Below are 27,124 nucleotides of genomic sequence, written 5' to 3'. Positions count from 1 at the left end.
TACAAAGAAAACATTATAGTGAGAAAATGAAAAGGAAATAAAATTATCCTTCTGAAGAGAATCTCATGGTTTCCCATTCTCCTGGAATAGGATGTCATACCCTTTTCTGTAAACCATAAATCCTTAGTTACTGTGTCAGTATTTCAGAATAAATGTACAAAATACAGTGGCAAATTCAGTTTTTCTAGTTTTATTCAATTCTACTTCAGGTTAGCATTTGTAATAAATTTAAAAGTCCTGCAAATGTGCCACTAATCCTGCAAGTATCTTTATGCTAAAAAAAACAAACAAGCAAACACCCACAAAGTTATGGTTCTGTGGGCAAAATTTAGTGCTGCTACTGGAACTTGATAAAAAATTCTGTTGGTAATGTATGTGGTGAAACAGAACCACAGCCATGCTATTACAAGCTAACTCTGCACTGCTTACCACAGCACATATCTATTGTTAGAGGCACTTATGATCTGAATGCACACGAAAAAACTTCTGCATAACAAGCTACAATTTTCATAGTCGCTTTCCAGTCAGGGCTACATTAGAGTTTCTCTTGTGATATTTTAATTTCATACCTCTCTTCCATTATATCCTTATATCCTCCTCCTCCTTTATATACTCTCATCTCTGATTATATTAGATAATTTATAGTTATTATAAGATTACAAACACTGCTCTTTTTATATATTTGTAAAACATCTCGTTTAAGTTTTATTTCCTTGTGCACAGTAGCGTGCAAAAGTTAATAAAAATCACTGGTGACCTTTCAGTGATAGAAACAAATATATTTGCTTTCTACAAACAGTGAATAAACAAACAAAAAAATGCACCTTGTCTCAAGGTCTGAATAGTTTATCACCACACTTTCTTAAAACATTCAGCTATGCATCACTGGAAATTTTGTAACAAAAGTTTACCTGAAAAATACTGGCTGATCGCTGTATGATGTTGTTTCTTGAGAGAAATTATCATCATCTCCATTAACCACATCCATAGAATCAATGCTGCCATTTTCATTTGCTTGCTTGTGAGATGCAAAAGAAATGACTGGACTTGGTTCCTTAAGGCTGCTGACGTGCCTGGGCAAACTACACGTAACTTCAGCACCAGGAGACTTTTTAACTAAGAAAAGAAGTTATACACAGTAAAGTGACTCGTTTTCACAGTGATTACAGAGAGATTGCATTTACACAATTACTGCATCCTTGGTAAAGTCTAATGCTTATTAGTAGGAATAATTAGCAGGGCAATATTTAGATTCTCTTAGTTTTTGATAGAAGTTTTTAGATGCAGCTGAAGTTGCGCTAGTGCATCAGCATAAATAATGTATCTGGTTCTAATAGCAGTACTGCAGAGTGCTTCACCACCCATGCATTTCAGCAGGACGTGTCCACAGAAATAGGTAAAGTAGAGCTGCTAAGAAATATCCAAATATAGTTAATAGTGGAAATACGCTTTTCAATATATATTGCTTTTGCATCAGATAATGTAATTGATAAGAAGTACTGCTTCAACTGCATATATACATTATTTAATATCCTTTGCATAAAATATTGTTTGCCTAATAGCTTGAAGTTGTCTAACACATAATTCAATTTCATAAATAAGCAGCACAATGTATTAGTTTTATCTAGCTCCCAATACACAGTCCTCAATTTTTCCAGATGCTCTTATTAAATATGCTCCAATTTTGGTTAAACCTTTTATAGAAGTAAGATTCCAGGTGTTGAAGACCTTTGCTCATATTTCTAAAATAAAAAACTTAAGTACCTAAGGCCTTTGAGTTCTAAAAAGTCAGTTATTAATGTTAGTGCTCAAACCCCAACACAAGTTTTTATAAACACAAGATTCACATGTGAATTTATAGACACATACACAAACTAAAGGAGAAAGAAGCAGGACTTATGTTAGATTTTTTTAGAAATATACCTTCAGGATCTGGAGTAACTAAGAGTTCTACTTCTGTAGAAAGGCTAGTGAAAAAGTCCTTCAGGAAAAACAAGGCATCCTAATGGCAAAAAGTAAAATACGATCAGGTTAAAATAAATACAAAGATCTAGTTCTCTAAAAACATTATCTACTATTTCAGATCTATTTCTATGCAGATATGAAACAGAACTTATTTTTTCATTTTGATCCTTTAACATATGCACAAACCACATAGAAATCTAGGACAGAAAACAGGACTAGGGCTTAGCCACTGCACCTTGCTCCATATAACAGGATTTCATGATCTATCTAGCACTATCTTAAAAATTCAGGGTTATTTTCATCATTTCTACTCTCATCATTTCTACTTTTGGAGACTGTTCCAGAACCCAGATGTTTTAAAGGCCATAAACTTTTCTCTGAGCTGCAGTAAAAGGTATTTAAATATAGTTTATATTTTTCTCTAGTACTGTCAAAGTCAATCAAATTATTACAAATCACTGCTTCATTAATATCTATGGTATTAATGTCTTAATAATGTCATAAAATAATTACATCCCAGCTTCTTTTTCAGACATATGCATCACACTGGTGCCTTATTCATCCTATCATTGATGACAACTGGACTTTCTTTTCCATTTTTACTTCCAACTGGTAAGAATGACAGCTTAAATAGTAATAACAAGTATTTCTAATGACTGCATGCAGCCTGTGCTTCCAAAAAAGCTGTGATTCATTTCATAGAAGTTGTAAAGGTGAATTCTGTTTATGGTACAAAACATAAAAGACTAAGAATAACCAAGAAGGAACATATTTCCTCCCTACATAGCAGTATTTCCAGGCCATTTTTCTCTAGGTGAAATTATTTCAAACTAGACAGAGCTCAGTTTTTCTAAGAGTGAAATGAAAGCCTAGTCTCTAATGTGTGTTGAAAAAAGAAAAGGTGTGAAAATCCTAATTATGCACCTAAAAACCCCAAACCCCATGTAGCTCTCTGAAGATGACAAATTCAGGAAGAAATGCCTCAGCAAAGAGTAGTAACTGCACTTCACATTTACCAGCACAAACATATATTGTCATGAAACAAATGTTTCATGCATATATCAAAAATACCTTGCACAAAGACCTGCTAAAGAAAGCAAAACAATTTCTCCTCCTCCTGACACTGCAGCTGATAACAAGACAACACCTTCAGCTTATAGAAGCATTTCTCAAGTGTCAAGTGCCCTTGACCAAGATGCTGTGAACCACTTCTGGATTAATGATTAATCTCTTTCAATTAAAAACAAAGAAGTCACCTTATGAACAAACAAAACCAGATCATTCAGGAAAGTGTAGTTATTTTTAAAAGCCGTGATTCCAAACCTTTGAGATTATCAGAAGTTTCAGGAGGAAAACTTACTGAGAAAATAGTTTTGCCTAAAGGTATTCTTAGTTTTTCAATAAAAAAAAAATCTAGTCTTTGTAATAGCTGGAGCAGAAGGCAAGTTCTAGCATTGATAAAAATTAAACAACAGAAATCCAAAGATTAAATAAGAAAGGTATCACACCAAGAAGATGTAAAACAAAATATGGTGAAAAGTATCTGGTAAAGAGAAACCCCAGGTATCATTCAATAAAGAAAACATTATTTTATTTTTTGCACTGGCATGACCAACCTGGTCAATATTGAGGCGAAGTGGCATTAGCGAAACACGTAAACAACATTCCTGTGGGGATCTGCCGGACTCTGGACGGACATGTAACGCTTTAACTGTTAACTGAAAAAAGCCAACAAGATCAATAAAAGCACTAACATTCACAGTTATCAAATCTCAGAACATCAGCTAAGAAAAACATTTACTGCAAAATCTCTGTACTAGTATGACTCCACTTAACAATTACTGTATTGAATAAAAACACCTCAAAAATTATTAAATCCTTTACAGAACCAGTAAGACTACTGTATACCATAAAAATACAAATCTGCACATGTAGTGAGAAGTCTCATCACTGATACAAGCGGACATTTGCTCAAAACCAAATTGTGAAAGCTACCAATGTAGTCCTGCACATCTACTTTTTCAATTAACAGTCTCAAACTCATCAATACCTGACATGCTGACATTCAAACTGACTTTTGAATTAGTCTTAATATACAAAGAGTCAAACAAATAACTATCAACAAATTATATCACTTCAGTGTCCCACGAACTCATGCTTCTGCAAGATTAAGAAGTGCACATAGTCCCCACAATGAAAATTCAACTACTGTAATTGTAAGAAATTAACATTTCATAGCTATACCATGTTTGAATGTGCTTTTCTGGGCATCTCTTTACTGCAGTAGAGATAGAGAAATTTATTCATTTGTGATGTAGCTAAGCGATCTCTGATCTCCAGATCTTGAACAATAAAAACTTGTCGGGACACTGGCTGCTCCAACAGACAGGAGTCACCATCTGCACCACCTGGAGGATACACCTCATGCTGGAATTTCACCTTTTAAAAAGGAAAGAACCAACATAATCAGTTTAATTGAAAAACACCATTTGACAGCAGAATATTTCTCTAAAAAAATAAACAAAAATCAGGGAAGTATACCACATATAAGAACTTTTAAAGCGGTCTACTAATTTAAATTTACAGAAATACTATTCAGGTTTTTACATATCTAGCAGTAGAAATCTTCCACTTTCTAGTTGTGTACGTGTTCGTACTTCAGCATGCAAATTCAAGCCAAAACAAAGAGTCAGTATAAGATAAGGAATTAATTTTACTTTTTTTTTTTTAACATTGACCCAGCTTTTTCCTCTCAATCCTGACATCTTTCTCATTTCATGCTGAAGCCTGTACCAGACAATCTTGCAGTTCTTGAGTCTTGCACCTTCTAACACTTAAGAAAAAAAATGTTTCATCCCTACCGACTGACTTCTCAAGTGGCCTCTTGACACTTTCTTGTTTCCTTTTTCTTACCCACTTTACTCCATATAAATCCAATTCAGCATTTCGCTTCAATTCTCAGTTATCCTCGTTTGGTCACCCCTTGATGTAGCTCTCATTTCCAGCTGTGCTGACCTCCGAACCGTGCCCGGCTCCCCAACCGCCGCAGCCCGGCCGGCAGCGGAACGCTGTGAGCGCACCAGCGAGAGCGGCAGCGGCCCCTGCCGACCCCGCGCTCAGCTCCCCGGCAACACCGCCCGTGACACCTCTTATACTGCTATTCACCCGAGTACCGAGTTAGGGGTCCGAGCAGGGGAAGAAACCTTTACACTGCTTCAGTGCTAACATCAACTCTCATTAAAGAACTGCAAACTGGGAGACGGCTATAATTCTACCTATGAAGTTTCCCAGGTGGAGTATTAAATGCTTCCCTTTTTCTGCTTTTTTATCGCAATGTCATGGTTTTTTTTCTAGAAATGGCTATCTTAAGTATCACATGTTTCTGGCAAACTTGAAGTGCAATTGGGATGAATTTTAAGTTTCAGAAATGCACACAGACTATGAAAAGGCCTTTATTTTTATGTAGTGCCTTTCATGTTTATGGAAATGTTTGAAAATACCTTATTTTAAAAAGATTCTGTTATTGATCCATTTAACACAAAATATGTTTAATTCCTTGCCAATATTATTCACAGCACCAGAAAAAAGCATCTATTTCCTATGTTAGAGCTAAGCACAGCCTTAAAAACAATAGTAAGGTATTTATGCCTGAAGGGTGCTAAATATGTTAGGAGAAACAGAAACAATACTCTGATATAACTAGGTGTTATCTCATATCCAGTTATCAAACATACACTGAATATTCTCAACAGATCTATCTTGCTTATTTTATTAGAACACTTTATTTCATGACAGGTGTACCTATTCAGAATGGAACTGAAGAGAAAAACAGAACAGCAGTTGCAAATCCCGGTTATAATAAACAAGAACTTTTAATATTGTAATGGATATACTCCATCTTTAAAAACAAGCTTATGCAGAAAGTAAATGCTATGCTAATATTAACAGTTTTGTTGAACAAATTTTACATTCCTCACCAAAGTGATTGCTTAGAAAGAAAGAGTACTGAATTCTAATGGAAAGGTGTTATCAAAGGAGTATAACATGTAAAGATATCCACACCCAGAAGTCATGGCTGAAGCTGTTTCTGTTACTCACCTTGCTTAATTGTATTTCCATTAGGAAGTCTGGGTTTCTTCCTCTTCCGCCACATGCTGTATTCCGTCCATGCCTCGTTGGTGTATGAGAAGGAGAACTATGGGGACTTCTGGGGAAATAAAAAGGAAAAATACACTTTTGCAGATTAAAGTTACCTCACTGTTAATCTAAAAACTAAATGCACTGGATGTAACTTCTTACTGTTTTAATTATATTCAAAAAAACATCGAAATTATGTTACTGTTAACCAAATAATTTCTTTTTGTTCAAGTAATACACACCTAAGCAAAATGCCAGCATGTATCCCACAAATTAATATTCATAAAACATTTCCTTAATTTTGGCTGTAATAATTTTATTCTCTAGCTCACATGACATCCTGTAAATCTGACTCTTATGCTCCTTAAGCCCTGATCTCTTTAGGAAAATTTGACTACTAATATTACCCTAAAACAAAATCCATCCCTCCAACCTCCTCCAAAAATCAGCAAAATCAAACCCAGCTTGTCCAGGTTAAAACACAAGAAAATAACTCCGCACATCAGAGTATATAACTGAATAAGAATCTAAATGACCTTTAAGATCCCTTCCAACTCAAACCATTCTATGATTGATTCCTTGTGAGAAGAGAGCCAAGGACCAAGCAAGGGAGATTTGAGATTGAACAATAAGATTACTCCAAATCAAAAGAAAACAAAGTATTTCTAAATTTTCTAATCCACATAAGTAGATCAAACACTTACATGAAACTTTTAGCTGGAGAAGTTGGTGGTGCAGTCCCAAAATCCCTTCCACCATAAAGATGCCAAATAAGAGATATTTCTTTTACAACATAGCGTACCAGAGGAACAGGAAAATGAAGGGGAGCTTTGCTTGTATCTGTTTTTTTAATAGGTTGACTGAAATGATTTTCCTTTATGATAATTGCATCATCGACCATTATTTTTATAACTGGCTCCTCCTCTTTTTCCTAATTAAAAAACAAACAAACAAATGTATAGCATTGAGAAGGTGAAATCTGCTCTCCTTATTGAGGTGTCTAATTCCTTCCTATGAAAAGGAAAACTTTTCTGTACTGTCTTTTAAAGCCTATAAAGCACATGATCGGTTTAAAAATGTTTCTTATAAAGTATGGACAAAAACATACGAAAAAAAATAGAAGCTGCAATGTAGTTAAAAAAAAATAAAAATAAAAAAAACCCAAACCAAAACAAAACACTTACCCACCCAAACTATAAACAAAATGAAGTACTAGTTGAAAGCAAAACAGAAAACCACAGAAGAGCCCAGGCTATCCTATTAGCACTTTCAGAAACAAACAAGCTCAACTACAACTGGGAAAATGAAGCTTCAAATCAGGGACTCAGGAACTGCTTCCGTCTGTTACAAAGAATACCACCAGACAACATAGAGAGGACAGACATTGGTATAAAGCGACACACGAGTTTTTCTCTGCGGTTTGGCAAGGATCTTAGGTCCTCAGAAACATTGAGAGCTTAGATTAAGACAAAAATGAACAAAAGATTAGAAGACATACAAAGCTGCTGTTTTGGTAAAAGCTGGTTTTTGCTTAACGCATTTTTTTGCTAAATATGCCATTATTGTAAGTCGATATGACAATGATTAAACATGACTAAAATATAGGAAAACTTCCAATACGGCTCAATATAACATTCAGATATGCCAACAATTACATAGTGCTGAGATATAGAAAAGTTGTATCTATTTGAAAATACTTGTACTCATTCCTAACAGTAACAATGCATGAATTCCTTTCAAACAGAAAAGCATCACTAAGCAACCACAGAAATGTATATCTTATTTGTCCAGGTTTTACATAGGTTTTTCTCTAATTCAGTTTATATTTGGATTTTTTAAAGTAATTTTCAAAGGATCTTACAGCAACAGCAACTTTCGGAGCAAAAAGAATGCAAAAATCATCACTTTCTGCCGGAACATCTCCCATGGCCTCACTTATAAGGTGATGAGTAAATGAAGCATAAGTGGGACTTGGCTCTTGTGAGACATTTCCACTTTCATCTGGAAACAGGAAGAGATCTGAGCAAGATGGTTCCTGAGTTTGAGATTTGTCATCCAAAACTCCTAAGAGTTGAAGGAGGGTAGAGAAAAAATATGTTTCAGTGTAAAAATCCTTACAAAATACAAAAATTAGGTAAGCTAATGTTTGTAACTTCAATTCTATCACGGAAATTTGCTTATTGTATCTTGAATAAAGTCCTACAATGAATAATACACAATTCTCAAGTTTCTCATTCTGGTAGTAAGACCACAGCATCAAAAACTTTCAGTACTACAGTGACTGCTCACCTTCCACCACAGAAAAAAAAAAGACTGGACCAAACCTCATGGAAATAGTAATAGTAATGGAATCTACCTGCAGTACAAAATCCTCATCACTTACACTCTAGCCATGACACAGAAGCCATAATCCTGTGATAAAAAATAATTCTCTTGTTCTATCTGCTAACTGAAAAACATCTTTATAAGCTAAAGGTTATTCCTGTGACTCGGAACCGTACCATCTTCCTGGACCTCCCTCATACACAGAAGAGAGGTCTTTGGTTCCTCCACACTAACTTACACTCCTACAGGATTTGGGGTCTTGACAGAGTCCCAGAGATAGATTTCTTCCCTGCTGCTTTCAGTACCTCAGTAATGTGTATTTGACTAAATTCTCAAAGTACTTCTGCATTACTATTATTAAAAGCAAGAACCTGTTCCATGGTTTGAATATTTCAGACATGCTAAGTACCTGCTCCCATTCTTATTGCAGCACCTCTACATACACAGAACTTCCAATCCCACTTCCTTTCCAGAAAAGTTGTACTTTATACGTAGTTAGGCCTTCAGAGGATTCTTACCATTAGACTCTTGCTTCATGGCAGAAGCAGTCTGTTGAGTTTCAATTTCTTCCATTGCATCACTCATCAAATCCCTTAAAATCTGCTGCTCTGATTCAGCAAGGCCTGGTCCGTGGGAAGACGGTTGGCTAAAGGTCTCTACCTGTAAGAGAGGAAACATACATAGCTACATCTCAAAAACAAGTGTCAAAAAATATTTTGCTAGAACAGCTTGATTCACAGCTCTTAAACTGTGAGAAAAAACACCTAGACCTGTTAAATAGTCAAGTGATCTGAAACACCAAGCTGGATGATTCATAAAGTAGGTTAGAACATTATAGTTCAGGGTATTTAGATCCTAAGAGTACCTGGACAGCTCATATATGTCCTGGAATTTTCTTCTTTAGATAAGAATAAAGTACAAGAGGTAAAGAGCTTAACATTTTAAAATATTTAGTGACCAAAGCAGAAAAAAAAAAACAATTTAAACTCTGAAATATATTTTAAATTAGATACAATTTGTTAATTTCTTTGCAGAAAATCTCATATTATTTGTAAATAGAATAGGGATTAAAATTAAAATATATTACCAAGAAGCAGAAAGTTAAGTTGCTATCATTTTGCCATTCTATACCTTCATTTTTGGCTTGCTAACTCCACGTTTAACCTCTGTCTTAGCAGGTGGATGTAAATCACCATAACTTGCAATATATTGTATGAGATTCATTAGTGCAGCACATGAATCAGAGCAGGTACGAATATGGATTACATCACTGGAACAGTGCAGCTCAAAACGTGGTTTGGCCTACATAGCAACAGTGAAAAAACAAGAATAAACTTCAAATTGTCCTAAAGTTACATAAAAATGGCATATACACAGTTGTTCTTAAATTATTTCATTTAACTAGTCAAAAAAGTAGTTAAAAAAATACAAGTAAACTGAAAAACCTTTGATTTTAAGTAAAATAAAGTAATTTTCAAATCCTAATCTCTCATGAAGATTTTACATTTTTGTTTATTTGTGATTAAATACTTACTCTTTCTCCCTCAGAATCAGATTTTACTGTTGTAATGGTTAGCTCCAGCAGTCCCATATCCATAACACGAACATAATCTGAAATATGATAATTAAAAATATTACTAGGAAAATTAACAAAATCCTATACACCTATAGTTATAAAAGTATTAAAACCAGCATGAGCTGTAAAGGAATCAAAACTTTTTGTATCTCTGCATTTCCTTCTTTTATGAGGATTACTTTCAGAGTTCAAGTTTCATATACTCAAATCAAGAACTTTTCTGCATCTTTTCAGTCCAAGGTATCACTCCCACTACCACCATCTGTGTGCAGGGTAATCTTTTAAGATATTTATCTTCATCCCATCTGTGTGAGTTAGAGAAACCAAGGCACACAGAAGGTGAATGACTAAACATTCTATCAGTTTTTTAGCTGAAGTGAGAGAGAACACATGTTCATATTGTACTGATCTTTCAGTGCCATAAATAACTTATTTGTCCTCTTTTGTTTAAGCAAAACAGGCACACCTTTACTGTGCCCCTGCTAGAGATCTCTTACCTAAGTTAAATACATGTTTGTGAGCACAAGGTTTCATTACTCCTCCAACTCATTTGTTAAGTATTGATTCAAGTTCCTCAGTCCTTAAAGGTTCTTACTATTTCAGTGAGAGCAACCCAGCCGGTATGATTCTTTTCAGAACCTACAACTCTGTGCCATATAGCACCTTTCAACTATTTCAACTAGTCGAACCAAGTTCAACTATTTAGAATATATATCTCATGACATCGCTTTCCTAAGAAAATTCCTTTCAGAACCTCCAGATTTTTAAATATATACTTCTTCAAATACCCATTATAAACTGTAACAAGATACTAAAGGAATTGCAAGATGCTTTTCTCTAACATACTTCTGGATCCACAAATCCAAACCAGAGCACTCAGACTTTTATCAACATTGCACTATTCTCTCATACTCGACTTGCTGCTCCTTATCTCCCCAGCCCTTTTCTTCAATAACCTTTATATATGCTGAATATGCCTGTAATTTTGTTACTTTAGTCTCTGCAATTGATTAGTCACATTTAAAGCATCCTTACCTCTATGGAGGTTCACTATGACAGTGTTGCACTTGTCAGACAAATGTAAAGCAGCTTCATCTAAAATTATCCTAAGAGACAAAACCAAGATGAAATCAAAATGCTAGAGAAAAGCTATGCAATTAGTGAGTCGAAAGAAATTAGTGTATATAAAAAATAGATTGAAACACAAATATACCTAGCATATCTTAAATCCAAACTCTTCACTTTAAACTTTCATAATTCTCACATCTATTGACAATTAACCACTCTAAGATATTTTCCCCATCACTAATTATATATTTTTTATATTTCAATTTATATACTTGATCCTTCCTAGAATAGGAAATAATGCCTTAATCCTTAACACTTATTTCTGTCTTTTTCTCCTCTTAATAAAGTTCACAGGACATTTGTTTTAAAGATCACTTAAAAGGTTTTATCAATAAAAACAATCAGCTTGGTAGATATTTCACAACAGAACAGGTAAAACAGGATAAATATTCAACTGAAGTTACAAGGAAATTATTAGAAGTTCCAGATATTTTCATTAGTCATTAAATACATTAAATACAATTAATACATTGTCTCCAAGTAACAAATTACAAGAAATCTTAAGGTCTTACTAATTCATAAAATAGACATAACTTCATTTCAGAACATTGTAATCTTATTAAAAATGCAGAATTGCTTGCTGTAAAAAGAAGCAATCCAACTAAGAAGTATAAATAAACAAAATTATTTAACCTAATAAAACAGAAGATTACATGTGAGCAAATTGTATTTCAGAAAATGGAAATCAGTGTGATCATTTACACAACATGAATGCTTCTGAGGTCAAAAAAGCAGACAGGCATTACAAGTTTTACAGGAGTTTACGTGATTCACAATCATTTAAATTATACCTGAGAGTAGAAGAGGATTTATCTACTGCAACACTGCTGGAAATGCTGAAAGTTTCAACAGTAAGTAGAGATCTGACTGGCAAATACAAGGGCCTAATAACAAACAGGAAAAAATAAATTAGTGCTCTGTACCTATTTGGAAGTTTACTCAAAGCCTTATAGATTACCTAACTCCATCTTCCCAGACTTAGGCAAGTCCTATCCTACTTTAAATTCTTCTCAGTTAAGGGATCTCTGTTAACTACTTTTTCCAAAAGTGCCCAAGTAAGTATTATTTATAGTATGCAAACTTGAATACTCCTGAAGAGTAAGTACATAGCTGCAGTGCCAAGTGACACACTTGCATTTTACTTACCTGTAATCGAGAGCACAACTCCACAGATGTACATGAAAAGTTGTAATTGTAGCTGGAGGATTATATCCCAGAACAGGCTCATCAGAAATATTCAAAAAATATAAAATCTAAAAACCACAAACATATTAATACTTCTGTTAGATTAACAAAAAACTACACATCACAAAAGAGAAACTGTAACAGGTATGACAATAAAATGTTAGATTAGTAGAAGGAAAAGGTGTGAACAGCCCCAGATATTTAAAGATGCTTTCTCAATATCTTTATAGAGAGAAGCGTGGAATGTAAACAACACAAAAAATACCCATAAAAACTGCAGCTTCAAAGGTATGGAAAAGACCAATCCACATACACTCAAGTGGTTCCTGGTAACAAAGCTTCACAATGCATTTCTAAAACACTGCCCAAATACAGTCTTATTCATCCTTCTTTGTAGTTGTTATTACAGTGTTTGCATTTTCCTTGCTCCCTCTCTGAAAAGTTCACTTCTCTTGTAACCCTCTACATTGTTCAAGTTACCTTCAAGTTTTTCTTGAGGGGTGGGCATGGGAAATACACTCAGAACCATGTGCACATTCTTTGTATAAACAGCTTTTTCATGTACTACAACATAAAACTAGCTGCTATCCTCGTCTAGAAGATCTGTCATAGTTCCCTCTCCGATATGTTACGCTATAAAATTTCTTAAAATATTCCAAACCTGGGGCATACCATCACTGCTGGTCTTTTAATTTTTTCTTCTATCTCTTTGGACAATTTTTTATTTTATCCCTCCCCCTCCAAAAAACACTGCCTGTGGTGCACTTGAGGAAAATATCCTAGAGCAAAGAAGCAACATGGTGTAAAGCAGGCTACACAAACCCACAGGAATGTTACGCTGAGGGGAAAATAATGGCACAGCAGAGTCCAAAGTCCCAGGTTCAGCTCCACACAGTTGTACAGTAACAATGCATGTAAAAATCAGGATATTATACAGACTGGAGGATACACAGGAGAAGCCTGAGTGTCAAGGGTTGCTGTCTGTAATCCAGTATGGGACAGGTACATTCAACAACACTGCTCCTGTGCTAATGGCATGTCTTGCCTCATGGGCACACACACACCAAGGGGCTCCAGCCCTGGCTGCTGTGCTCTACCACTGCATCCACACCTATGACTACAACCCTTCTCATTCAGAAGTGTTTGTGTAAACTGCTGCTCACTGCCTCCCTGAAGTCCTCCAGTACTGCTATTCCAGCAATACAAACCAGGAAATGTACAACTGAGAGATGAGACTTGAGGGATAAAGTCAGCAGAAGGGAAAAACACAGAAATGCTTTCACAACTGCAACTAACATGTTTGCTTGCTTTGTTTTGAGGGTATTTTTAACTTCAGGATTATTATTATTGGACTACTGAGATTTTTCATCTGAATTTTAAACAAAACCCAAAACCCAAACCTCAACCCCAAGAGAATGAAGTAAACCCCTCCAAGAGCCTCCTTGACATGTTATGGGCAGAAAGTTAGGATGATGAGAGGAACCAAGTGAATAGACAAGAAAAAATTTAAAAGTAAAATTATCATCTATCAATGGTCTCAAAGAGAAAAAAATAACACTTGCAAGAGCAGAGTATAATATGGCACAGCCTAACATCAAGATTTTCAATCAAGATTTAGTTTGATAGTGAAGACAATGAGACTGAAATTCAAGATGTAGTCAAGAAACTGTAGCAACCTGACCTGTTCATGCCAGCTTAAACCTGAAGGCAGCACTCGGTGCTGAAGGGTGGCTCCTCGCAGTCCAACAGCGACCAGAAATTCCTGCAGAACAAAGTTGCAAGACTTGGCGTACATGTGTTACAAGGAAACACATGTAACTATTTCACACCTAGATTATGAAACAGCGTCATCCTTCTACTCCCAAAAACCTCCTGGCGTCTAGGAAAAGCCCTGCCTCCCAATACAGAGACCCTGGATGATACAGTATCATGCTTTCTGCAACAGGATAGTGTAGAAATGGGAGCTTTGAGGTGGCGGTAGGAAGGATGGAAGGCAGCCTGTACGTTCACTCTGCGATTCAGCAGAAATTACCAGGAATACTAACCCAAAGTAGTTCACATGTGAGAAAACTGAACCCCCACAACATTTTGCTGGTGTGCAGAACCCTTCTTTAGATAACTCAACCAACCTGTTTGTCTCCACTATGCTAAGGGGTCATCTTTCAGCCACACTAATAAGTGCTGCTGTCATTTACCAGTCCCATTTCAAATAGGTAAGCAATGGTTGCCTAGAAGATGACACGGCTAGTTAACTGCAGCGTAACTCTATAGTTGTTCTTGCCTGCTTTGACACCAGAGAAACTCAACAAAAACAAACAAAAAAGATCAACTATTCAAGAAATGCATTCAATAAAGAAATAGCATAATCAGCAAAGTGAAGCTCTGAAAGAACTAATAAATTAGGCTGCTGCTTAAATTTTATAATCTACCCAAAAGATTCTAACAGAAAATTGTAGTCTGAAAATAAATGTCTTATAACTATATGGTTTCTTCATCTATTACCCTTCTAATTCCATGTCTAGATGCTTCCATATAAACTGAGATAACTTATAAAAGTACAAATAACACAAACCTTTGTATTGCTCTCTATTTTATCCGATTGGATTTTGACTGCAACAGTCAGCATACTTGGACTATCCACTCCTACGCCATCTGAAGTAGTTCTACTAAGACCATCTTCTTCAGAAAAACAAATAGTAGGCTCTAACCAATGGGGACGTATTGTGCTGGGCAGTCGTACTTCAGAGGAAGGGACGACTCCATCTACCAAACCTGCAAAGATTTTGGAATGAATTACCAAAGCTGTTACTGATGAAGTGTTAAGGAAAATCCTTTTTATGCTTAATGCCTACAAAATTATTTTCATTACCAAAGTTAGTCATGTAAAGCAAGAACCGTGAAGGGAAGGTTAAACGTGATCCAATATTTAAAAACATGGTTCTAGCTATAATTTTCAACGGGGCTAATAGGGATTGAATTTTTTATTTGCCTAACAAAATAGCAAAGCTGAAATAAAGGACAAATCTCCCACAGGTTATATGGAGGAACATGTGCCTCCTCTTCATTTTATGAGATAGTTATTGTGTGTTTAGATGTTAGCCTGGCACTAAGCCTTGCACTGAAACATGAGTACCACTGATTCAGAGGCATCTGAGGGGAAAATCTTAAAGGGTCTAACTACATAGGGGTTACCAGACATACACAAACTACACAGTCAAAATTCTTCACCTGTGGACTACAACTAGCTACTCATGAAAAACACAGCAGCCACTGGTAACCTGTAGCTTTTTCAATTAAACAACCAATAACATGTAGGAAGAGCATATTTTCATAGCAAAGAATAGCCTGTACAGTTAATTTGACAGAGGATCACAATATCTGTAAAGACCAGCAGCTGTCTGGAAAGTTGGAGCTAAACTGTAACTAAATACAGCTAAAATGAAGTTCCATTACTGTCACATTTAGAAACATTAGCCATAAATTATATTCATTGTGCTAAATGATACAGTATGAGAGAAAAGAGAGAAAAAATACAGCCTTTTTCCTAAAATGCTTCAAGCTTAGTTAATTTCAAATTTAGTCCCAAAACCACCTCAATCCCACCCCTACCTTGATGATATAAATTGAGGCTGCTACAATGGACACAGACGTAGTGTCTGTCCTCAAAGCCTTCATATTTAGTCACGCTGAAAAGGGAACCACTGTTAAACTCAAACCAAAATTCGCCATATTTTCCTTCCAGTGTACTTCCATCATCCTGCTGAAGGAAGAATAGAAAAGATAAAATTGTTTGCTGACAGTTTGCTGCATTTAGGCAGTCTAAAGTAACACAACACTTGCTACTAATACATGTTTTCCTGCTTGCATTTCAGTTATTCTCATGTGAATCAAAGTAAACAGAAATTGCAAAATACTGTGTTGCATTACTGCCTAGTTATAGTAGCATAAAGATTACAGAATAACTGTTAAAAACTCTACCTCCTTCCAGGTCAGTACATACAGCATGAAGGGGAACCATGGTCAAAACAATAAAAAAACTTGTTCCAGCCCTAGTGCCTCACCTTTACATCTGTGAATATTGACACTAATCCATGGGTCACATTTAGCAGGACAGACAGAAAGCTTTGTGAGTTCTTATTCTGTGAGTCAAGCTTTTTCCTCCTGCGCGAACGATAGTTTGGATCAACAGTGGAATAGTATTGTAGTGTTTCTTCCTCAGATCCACTTTCATCATCTAATGGATATAATGAAGAACAACTCATTCTCTTGCTAGTACACATATCATGCCAGTAACTCATTGTTTCTCCATTGGTAATGCAATTCAATTTCACACTTATTCTATCCAATTAAACAGTAATCAACTTTTCTTTTTTTCTTGGTTTATGTTTTCCCATAAGTTTACAAAATCTCTCCAGTAACTTTCCTTAATCACTTCAGCCAATTATGCTTCTAAAGCACTATAGTTGTAGATGATTTATTAAGTGTATTACCATAATGAACTGCAGATTTAAATTGACTAAAGCTGTCTTTACTGAAAGTGTTGATGAGCTGGCTGGCCACAGATAGTCCAACACCATAAGAAAGGTTTTCAAATGTTTCTACAGGAGATGGAGCTGTGGGTTCCCACAACAATAAATCATTGCTGATCCTAGGAAGGAATACATTATCAGTGCACAAAATATATGACTATATTCCCATTTTATATTAAGTCAATCAAGCATAATTCCTTTGCAGAGTTTATAAAACAAGATATCCATAAGTAACATAGAGAAAATAAAGTTCACAAGCACAAGAAGCAATAATATATTCATGAGTAAAAGCAATAAAAAATGGAAGTAACTTTTTTCTGTAATTATGGTATGCATATATCAAAGTCTAACGTGATAGTGACACAAAAACCTCTTTAAGTAAGTATCTATTAGCTCAGTAGGTTGGAGGGGGTGTTGAGATACCCCTATTTTGATCACATCAATTTTCAACTGAGTTGCAGGAAATATCTATTCTTTTGATTTCAAGTGAGTTTGTCTGTCAGGGTAAAGATATATGTGACATTCAGTACAGAAGGATTCCAACAGAACATTCAATGGAAGGTTCTGCTTTGTCACTTTGGAAATGAAAATACTCGGAGTAAAGTAACACCTATCGGAGACTAAAATAGATCAGCATCTCTCTTGCATACTGCATAGCACAGTAACAATCTAGTAATATTTTGTTGTTTTTCAGACAGCAAACTAACAGAAATAAATGGTGAACACTCATCTGTAAATTGGGCTCGCTTTCTCTACATTTTTATAAACCTTTGTGAGCCTTACAAAACTGGATTTGGGGGCGTTTTTTCTGACTGCCTTGCAAGCTCTAGATTTTTAGATGGAAATAATAAAATTCAGCTCAAGTTTTTTAAGTATAATAATCTGTTTAAAGAAAAAATCAGAAAGATTAGAGCAAAATGAAACCATTCAGAGAGATCTGAACAAAGTATTCACTGAGAGCTAAAGACTAAAAGCTTCACTTGTTCACAAAATCTGCCAAACACTTTTTAGAAGACAGCTGCTGTGGCACCAATCACACAATGGTGTCATACTAACTTGGAAAAATATCTATATAGCACTTTGTGATTTTAAATAAACTATACAAATGAGTTCCTGCTATACCAGCTTAGACAATTGCTTTTATCAAAAGTGACACAGAACTAAGCGTACAGGTCATGACAACAAAGCAAAACAATTATACTTGCCTGTTGTAAAGTTTTTCATAAAAGCTTTTGTTTGGTAATGTTAAATGAATGTTTGGTAATGTGAGTTCCAGTACATAATGAGAATTGCTAACTGTTTTATCCTGAAACTCAGTCATTTCAACTACATCTCCTGGCATCACCATCTGAAAGAAAAAAGAAAAAAAAAATCTTAAGTTAAAAAAACCCAACAAAAACAGACAACCAAAAAAACCCCCCAAACAAAACCAAAAGTAGAAGCCAGAAGTTGCATATAAAGTAGTGAGAAGGTATTCAATTTTTTCTATTATAAGCACAAAGTAATAATAAATTTTATAGTACCTCTTCATTTTCAAACATGACCCTACGAGAAGAAAACGGAGAAGGCTCTGGTCTTCTAATATCACAGACATCCTTCAATGAATGAGATCCTCCTTCCTCTTCCTCTTGAAAGTTATTATCACCTTCTTCCTCCTCAGCTGCTATCCTCTCCAGAATAGAATGCATAGCCAGAGGGTTTATTTTCAATACAATCCTAACATTGGAGAAGTTATGCAGAATAAGTCATTAGAGATGCTTATAATGTTTTTATTTATGTTCTGTCACATGTCCACTAGTTCTACTGGCTTGCCATTAAATACACATAGACTAAGTCCAGGGAATTTTTTTATTAGATAATAATGTATTTTATTACCCAAAGCAATAGTAGTAAGAAAAAAACTAACTTGTACACACAAAGGGATATGGGAAAGATACCATCAGGTGAAATTGTTAAGTGTCTGCTTTATTCAACTCCATCAGGTGACCATATAGGTGACCCAAGAACAACCCAGCACTCTCCCAAAATAAAGCTTGTTTCACTAGACCACTAACAGCTATTAAAAATGCTCTACTGCATGGCTTAGCTTCCTACATTTAAACACTGTTATAGAAAAATTTATTTGCTCCATTATTAAAGAAAAAATGTCCATATAAACTTGCTGTCAGAAAGCCACTGAATTCTGTGGCAAAAAATTCAGCAAATCCTGTAGCAAATCTAAAATTGCCTCTTTAAACATCTTATTACATGCTTCAGCTGACAGGCTCTTCTCTTCAGTAAGTCTGAAGCACTGTATTGCCTGACATGTGATATAAGCTGCAATTCACAATATAATTATTTTTACTATTCTTATGGCTTATATTATTTTGAGGCAAAACTCAACTGGGATGCGTTGTTTGGTATTCAGTCATGAATGCAGGAGAAAGGTAAAGCCAAAAAAATGGGAAAAAGTCTCAAGTCTCTAATTATTTACCTAACTTTCACTGACATTTACTCAAGTCCATGCAGAAGTATATATTAAAAACCATGTTGCATTATTATAGAGGTAGAAGTTCCAGAATTTCTTTTTATAAATTCTTGGCATCTTTTCAATAGTTACATGCTGCTTCTTCACAAATTATTTTCAATTATTTACCACACAGGCATTCTCGATTAAATTTAGAAAAACAACAGTGCTTCATAAAAATTTAATCAATCCACATTAAAAACATGAACATTTATTTTACCGAGGCCAGTCAAAATTGTCTGATGAGGATGTTATATCTCCATCTGTGCCACCTGACACCTGAAAAAATTTTACTGGTGCTTCTGCATTATCTTCTTCAAATGAACCTGAATAGAAAGAGATTTTTTTAGAAATTAACAAAGGAATGACAACTGCTAACTTCAGGTTAGCCACTCCTCAGGCTGGAGTCTAACAAGACTAACTAGCCAGTGCTACTTACTGAGCTACTTAGGCAAAGTTTGTCATCTCTTCTTCCAAAAAATTAATATTAACTTCTAGAAACAAAAATTATTTCACATTATTTTCTAGTTAGCAGTAGTTAGAAAATCAGATGTTTCTAATGCATAGATATCTGCATTTACATTTATAGCATTGCTATATTTTGTCACAGCCTTGATTAAGTACACAAAATGAGCAGAGACTGCAAATATAAACCAGACTCATAGATCCATTACTTTAAAATATACTAGAGGCATGAAATTATTAAAGTTTTTCAATTATAGTTATATAGGGAATCAATCTCAGCATCACAGCATTTTTAGGGTTGAAAAGGACCTCTGGATATTATCTAGCCCAACCCTTCTGCCAAGGCAGGGTCATGTAGCGCAGGTTACACAGGAACACATCAAAGGTGGGTTCTGAATGTCTCCAAACAAGGAGACTCCACGACCTGCCTGGGCACCTGTTCCACTGCTCAGCCACCCTCAATATATAGAAGTTCTTCCTCATGTTAATGTGAAACTTCTTGAGTTTCAATTTATGGCCACTGCTCCTCGTCCTGTCTCTGGGCAACGCTGAAGAGAGTCTGGCACCATCCTCTTGGCACCTGGCTTTGAGGTATTTATTTACTTGTGAAACCCCCTCTCAGTCTTCTCCAGACCAAACAGGCCCAGCTCCTGCAGCTTCTCATTGTATGAAAGATGCTCCAGACTCCCGTTATCTTTGTAGCCTCCACTGGACTCCCTCCAGAAGCTCCTTGTCTTTTTCTTGCACTGAAGAGCCCGGAACTGAGCACACAGCCTCTCCTCCTTGTAGTATTGTTTGGACTTATGTTAGTATTTAGTACAGAACAAAAAACTACAGTAAAGATATTATATCTACTCCAAAATTCAGGTGCAAAGACACTCCCTGGGTTACACCATATGAGAGGACCTTTCTCTCAACTACATAGTACCTAAGAAAATAAAAAAGGACTTTTGAATATAGTATTAACATTCTTACCAGTTAGCTCTTTAAAGGTAAGTTCTAATTTAACTTGTTCTGGAGTTGACCCTCCTAGAAATTCAGTTTTAAATTCCATATCAGTAAATTCAAGATGAAGAATCTCCTTCTGAAGTGACTTCTTAAACCATGGTCCTCTTTCCTGATCTGACCGTAGATCAGGTATTGGGAAGCGAACAGAGAGATTTAATGCTGGGGCAGTGACTTGAACTGAAACTCTACAGTTTGCAGGAGTATGTGAATCATCCAGGAAAACTTCAGTAAATGCTTTATGCTAAAAAAAAAAAATCAAATAACAAAACACAAACCAGAGTGAATAAAAAAGTCCTCTGGATTAGAGAAAGTAGCATTAAAAGTGACTATGAGGAAAGCTTTTGATGATGTAATATCTGAAAATGAAAAATATTATTTATATATCACAGAAAAAAAACACATCAAGACCGACTGCTACTGTTTTTACGATATTTTTCTATTATTGGTGTGGTAAAGATTCTACTTAGAAGTCAAGTTTTTGCAGAGATTAGCAGTCTTTAAAAAAAAAACAGCTGTTTTTGCAAATTTTTTTTCCTCTTAAATTAGTGAGAGTAACAAACAATACTCAGGTGCAGTTAGGAAATATCATGTCTCAGACACTTGTTTAAAAACTGCTGTTGTTGAAAGAGTAGGAATTAATATAACGTGTATTTGTCCCTTTCAGCAAGTCAGGGTGTCCAGCTCCTGTTACTTTCATGTTCTTCATATCCTCCCCTTTTTGCTGATTATTAAAAGGAATCAAACTTGCAAGACAATTACATTTACAGAAATTATTGATGTCTTACAATTTTTTTTTTAAATAAAGATTCTCTTGAATAGTTTTGAAAGCTGATTTTTCCATAAGCAGTAAATGCAGCAATAAACTTAGATGAAGATTTTTGTTGCTGTGCAGAAAATCAGTTAATTGCACTAATCATTCCTCACGTATTTTAAGAAAAGTCTTTAAGTTTAATGCTTTTGTGACAACCCAAAGCAAGGCAAATAAGCTTCAACTTCTTTCTGCTGGTCCCAGATCACTAGAATGCAATGCATACGCCCCCCATTCTCTCTGTCACCTACCCCAAAAGCAGGTAATGCACAGCAGAGGCAACTGGGCTGCTTGTGACAACTAAAGATTTCAACATAGAAGTGGAATTTTTAGTGACACTTTGTATAACCTGCTGGAGAGCATGATGGGACAGATTAGGGATGAGAAGTCAGTCAAGATTATTCTTTTTTGCCCAGTTCTCCTTGCTTCAAGAAGCTGAGAACTCATGCAGTTTGTGAAGCATCTACCACTGTCTTTTGGTCTGTTTTCAAGCACACAATCATTGAATGCAAAATGAGACTGTCAGGTGGCTACTGCTCTTGTGTCAGAAGCTTGGGAAAAAAAAAAAAAACAAAAAAAAAAAAAATCAAACCAACCCCAGTCAACCAACCAACCAAACCCCCTTGCACTAAAGAAAAGCACCTTAGCCACCACAAATCAATCAGAACTAGCAATCTCAGGCTTATTGTCACCCTGACTTCCTCTTCCAAAAAACCCCCAGAAAATTTATTAATCAATTTCACTTTAAACTTACCAGACTTATGTGCTTATTGTAAGAAGCATACATGTGAGATGCCATCATCTCCACTGTAGTTAGTTTCTGGGGTTGAAGTAAGGAATTTAATCTGTCTACAATACTGATATCCAGCTCACAAAACACTGGACTTAACTTTATTTGTAACTCTGCTTTCTGTGGAACAGAACTGAGTCTCCCTTGACTACCCTGAAAAGAAAGAGAAAAGGCACTAAAATCTTCAACACAACAGTGAAACAAATAAGTAGGAGTTAAGAACTCTGTTCTACAGTCAAATTTCTGGTCAAATGAACCAAATTTGACAAAGGTTATTGTACAGAAACTTGGTCTTTTTAATTTCCCGCCTTACCTGAGGTCCTCTATTATCTAAATGCTTGTAATGCAGCTGAAGGCATGGCATAGAATGAGAATCATTTCTTTCTTCAGAATGAAATGTCAGCAGCTTCAGAAAAAAAAAAACAGTTAAGAATGCTTAATAAATAAGTAGGAAAGAGTTGCCACTGGAAAATACATTTATAACATTTTACCTAGAACAGACAGGTAACCCCACACTGAAGCCCATGAACAGAGCCCCAACTCAACTATTTACTCAATCCACATATTCAGCTTCCTTACTGGATGCCTCTGACCATTAAAAGAGCTGAAAGAATAATGACCATCACAAGAAACCTTTGCACTGCTCAACTCCATTGCTTAGTTTTTGGAAAACAGCTACTTTAATGCCCAAACTATGCTATGCATATTTAAAAGAAGTTTGGCTATTTGGTGCTGTTCATGTCAGGTATGACAGAAGTTAGATTCACTATTTGAGCTCAGAATTAAAAATTTATCTTAAAACTGTAACATATTTTAAAAGCTAAAAAATATTAAGAAACATTTAAATGACAATCATTTTAAAATTTAGCATCCTCAATTCTATAATTAACATTTCTTTCTTATGGAACTCCCTTTGTTTTTAACATACCTCTGTATAGTGAGGCTGCATGGAATGAGAGTCAGTAGAAAAAAGGCATTCCAGGAACTCCATATCTCCAATGGATAAGTCAGTACTAAAACTTCGAGAGGCAGTTCTTTGTCTTTGCTCGTAAGACACTTTGATGCCAGTACCTATAAACCTGGATTATTAAAATTATGAATTATTAAAAGTAACAGAAATCAATAACAATGATGAAAAGTCTTAAGTATACAAAAAAAAAGGATCACTACAATCCTTTTAAAATCATTAAAACACCATAATTTCTCCAAATATATGAAAATATCTCATTATAACATTTAGCAGCAAAGACAATGTAGCTCATGTTACATAAGCAACAATGGTCAACATAGAGAAATTTGTACAGAACATTTTAGGCATCTAACCTGAGGTGCAGTTCATCTAAAACTAACATCCTTAGATAGACAATGAAGCAGTCTAATGTCTCACAAACTCTAAATTACATATGGTAAGAAAAGGTATATATACCCTTAAATATTTTACTTCATACACTATACTGGGATGGTAAAAATTTCTGCAAAAAAAGACTGTTGCCTGACTATTATCTTGTTCTCACTTAGGCTTTAGCCCTACTGATATTTCAAACTAAGCAAAACCCTTCAAGCAGTAATCACTGTTCTGGAATAACAGTAGTTCTGTAAAACACAGCTATTTCTAAAGAAATCATTTACTTAATGATTCTTGACTCCCTAGGCTTCTGTCATAGAAACTGTACCTAGTTTAATTCATCTGTTAAAAAGCTAGGTGATTTTAATGTTTATTCTCCTTTCTTCTTTTTTTTTTAAGTTAAAATTAAAAAAAAAGATGTCGTGGACAACAGATGGAAAAATTCAAGACCATTTTGAAATTAATAAAGAAGTCTAATGCAATTCAAATACTAAGTGACACAATTCCTATGGAAATAAACTTACTTTACTCAAATTTACTAAAAATATATTTTTGTTAATTATATTTATTAATAAGCAAAGTTATACCTAAGGTGATCATGAGAACAAGCTTCTGCAAATACTTCTCGGAAGGACAGAAAATCTTCTGTTGAAAACTTAACTGGCTCAATCTTTTCTATTCGGGCAAAGAAATCCCGAGCCATTGGTGTCAATGGGTTAAGGTTCAGTGAACTTTCAGGTGGGGGTAAAGGGTCAATATGAAGTACAGACACTGAGAAAGTTCCAACTGCCAGTCTAAAAAGTAGCTCAGGTCTGGATTCATCCACAGAAACAGATCTGGATGGAATAGCTGAAATACAAAATTAAGTTCACGTAATTTTTCAGCAATAACACATTTATAAAATCATCTTACTTTTGATTTTCATTTCTTTTTACCAAGTTGCTGCATAACAATTCATTTTCATTATTATCTACAGAGAACTATCTATCTGTTGTTACTTACATGTCCTTCTTAAGGAAGTCTGGTGAACCATATTGGCTGTTAGTGAGGAACCTCTTGGAGGCTGTAATTCTTGTTTGTTACGATCAAGAAAATCACCCCAAGTTGGCTGCAGCTAAAACAAAAATATATATGACCTTAAATTTGCAAAGAGTTGTTAGACATTAGATCAAACATAAACAATAAGGCAAATGAACAAAAAACTCCAACATGCATAAACAATCAGCATGCCATTTCACGGAGAATTGGTGCCCAACTTATCAAAGCAGGCACGCTTTACTTTGAGATATGCTTTCTAACTCCACAGGTTCTTAAAGCTAAAGTTGCACTCCCCATGGGCACGTATTGCCTTGTTACACAACTGCTCTCCATGGTTTTCATTAAGGAAAACATTAGGTACACAACAGATTTGGGAAAGATGGTGATAACAAGAGCATAGTTTCTATACTGTTTGAGGAAAAATTTAATACAGCAATTTCATACAACATTGCCTGTGTAGTCTATTTCAAAAGAAAAACAGGTGGCACACATGCAGTAAATAAAAAGAAAATAAATCACAAAGCATCCTATATAAGCTTCATGGCATTTGAAAATGTATTTCCCATCTTAGTAGCCAAATAAACGAGGATAATTCCAATACCATTTCTATAGCAGAAAAGGAATAATATCAGCTCTAAACATTTCAATTGTTCTAGAACTTGGCAAGTTCCTGACATTGTAGAGAATGCAGCAATTATGCAACAGTTTCAGACAGAAGTGTTAATTTCTAAAAGATTTTAAATGCAGTTAATACTATACCACTGTAGTGCTCAGTGGAGATCCTGCTGGTGTAGTTGTGTATGTACTGGTTAAAGACAAGTCCAGATCCATGGTTGGAGGATCTCCAAGAGGTGGAAGGGAGGAAAGGCTGTGAGACATGTCCATTTCAGCCATTGAGAAGAAAACTTCTTCCTCTAGTGGAGAACCACAGATAGTATAAGAGTTATTTACTAATTTAAAAAAACCCCTTTATTTCTAACAGAAATGTATTCTTAAGTCCAGAAATCTAACTGCTAGACACAATAACTAGCTAAATACATCATTTACATAAGTTTCAAGTTTTCTTGACATGAGACTAGTAGTGTCTACGGAGAGAAATTAAATAAAAATCAAAAGACAAAAACCCTCATGAATATTAAAACAGTTAACTATCTCATTTTCATTTTCAAGCTGGTATAATTTCTATAAATTGATACATTCTACTTTTGACAAATCAAAGTATTTCACATTAAAAATAATTAGCAAAAAATATTCACATAAAATCAAATAAACATAACTATTATTGTAGATGTCATTTCCTTGACCACACATTTGAAAGGTTATCACACTGTATGTGCTTTTAACATGCTGCACATTAACATAAACTGAACAGTTTTAAGGAAATACTGAATCAAGTTCAGCCTGATACCTAGTTATGTTTTTACTGAACTTTACAATTGATGGCATATAATTGCTTAAATCAAAGTTATTTTAATACATAAATCGGTAAGATTAAAAGACAAACAATCAATTTAAACAAACTTAACAACAGGTTATTTGCTATTTTGCATAATCTTTTATACTTGCCACGACTAGAAGGTGTTCTGGCACTCTCTGTCTCATAGAAGCTTTGTTCAGATGATGCTCCTGCAGATAAAGACTCTTTCCTTAAATAACGTTTCAACTCCATCTGAATCCGATACTCATCCTCCTGTTGCATTGGCCGGTTCTTCCTATCTTTATTTGACAATTCTATCCTGCTTAGACTCTCTAAATTCAAAAAAAGGACAGAAATCCTATTGTAACTTCCTTAACATATCCTGAAGAAAATTCCAAAATTAATCTGAAAATGACTCATTGGTGTATATATTTGCATGTGTAGTTATAGACATGCCTGCTATATATCAGATGTGACTATTTGTGCATTTTGTTGTTTGAAGGTTTTACTTGTTCAGAACAGATTACTCTCTCCTAGCATTTACTAACTTCACATTTGATGAAAATATTTTAAGGTTATATTGCAGTGTGTTGGCATATAATATGCATACATTTCTCTTCTCAGTCAGCTTTAGGGACTAAGGCCACAACCTCTTAAAGGCTTTCCTATTAAGGAATTATTAAAGTTTCATGTTTGAAGATGACACATGTGGGGAACTGTATGTAATACCTCTCCAGTTGTCCAAAAATAATGAACACATTCAATAAAACAAGTATATCAGCATAAGAAGAATATTAAGCACCTACCCAGGACATGACAGATCTTTTAAAAGAGCTACCTAACAGATCTACCCTAACAAGTGTTGTTACATAAAACAGATGAGGGGAACAAATCAAAACACT

At 35.1% G+C, this 27,124-nt stretch overlaps 1 protein-coding gene across 2 annotated transcripts in view; it reads right to left on the bottom strand.

The window, feature by feature from the left end:
- The window catches only part of ATG2B (autophagy related 2B), a 41,782-nt gene that overhangs the window by 4,590 nt on the left and 10,068 nt on the right, over nucleotides 1–27,124 (bottom strand). Inside the window, exons 8-36 of one of the 2 annotated variants that reach the window (XM_058420848.1) lie at nucleotides 26,372–26,550; nucleotides 25,565–25,719; nucleotides 24,770–24,881; nucleotides 24,355–24,616; nucleotides 23,351–23,501; nucleotides 22,736–22,828; nucleotides 22,387–22,575; nucleotides 20,792–21,065; nucleotides 19,572–19,677; nucleotides 18,369–18,561; nucleotides 18,051–18,193; nucleotides 16,807–16,964; nucleotides 16,378–16,550; nucleotides 15,926–16,076; nucleotides 14,889–15,088; nucleotides 13,998–14,078; nucleotides 12,278–12,384; nucleotides 11,923–12,015; nucleotides 11,039–11,109; nucleotides 9,962–10,038; nucleotides 9,559–9,729; nucleotides 8,946–9,087; nucleotides 7,964–8,166; nucleotides 6,807–7,033; nucleotides 6,064–6,172; nucleotides 4,210–4,404; nucleotides 3,582–3,683; nucleotides 1,924–2,002; nucleotides 912–1,116 (exon numbers count right to left, since the gene is read on the bottom strand). In XM_058420848.1, coding sequence (XP_058276831.1) covers nucleotides 912–1,116; nucleotides 1,924–2,002; nucleotides 3,582–3,683; nucleotides 4,210–4,404; nucleotides 6,064–6,172; nucleotides 6,807–7,033; nucleotides 7,964–8,166; nucleotides 8,946–9,087; nucleotides 9,559–9,729; nucleotides 9,962–10,038; nucleotides 11,039–11,109; nucleotides 11,923–12,015; nucleotides 12,278–12,384; nucleotides 13,998–14,078; nucleotides 14,889–15,088; nucleotides 15,926–16,076; nucleotides 16,378–16,550; nucleotides 16,807–16,964; nucleotides 18,051–18,193; nucleotides 18,369–18,561; nucleotides 19,572–19,677; nucleotides 20,792–21,065; nucleotides 22,387–22,575; nucleotides 22,736–22,828; nucleotides 23,351–23,501; nucleotides 24,355–24,616; nucleotides 24,770–24,881; nucleotides 25,565–25,719; nucleotides 26,372–26,550 — 4,401 coding nt within the window. Of the gene's footprint in view, nucleotides 1–911; nucleotides 1,117–1,923; nucleotides 2,003–3,581; nucleotides 3,684–4,209; nucleotides 4,405–6,063; nucleotides 6,173–6,806; nucleotides 7,034–7,963; nucleotides 8,167–8,945; nucleotides 9,088–9,558; nucleotides 9,730–9,961; nucleotides 10,039–11,038; nucleotides 11,110–11,922; nucleotides 12,016–12,277; nucleotides 12,385–13,997; nucleotides 14,079–14,888; nucleotides 15,089–15,925; nucleotides 16,077–16,377; nucleotides 16,551–16,806; nucleotides 16,965–18,050; nucleotides 18,194–18,368; nucleotides 18,562–19,571; nucleotides 19,678–20,791; nucleotides 21,066–22,386; nucleotides 22,576–22,735; nucleotides 22,829–23,350; nucleotides 23,502–24,354; nucleotides 24,617–24,769; nucleotides 24,882–25,564; nucleotides 25,720–26,371; nucleotides 26,551–27,124 lie in introns of those variants that run through there. The other variant, XM_040065964.2, reaches the window with a different exon arrangement.

This window comes from Hirundo rustica, chromosome 6 (genome assembly GCF_015227805.2).
Source record: "Hirundo rustica isolate bHirRus1 chromosome 6, bHirRus1.pri.v3, whole genome shotgun sequence".
Taxonomy (NCBI): Eukaryota; Metazoa; Chordata; class Aves; order Passeriformes; family Hirundinidae; genus Hirundo; species Hirundo rustica.
Note: the sequence above shows the minus strand (reverse complement) of the source record. Positions and strands in the feature narration are given on the sequence as shown.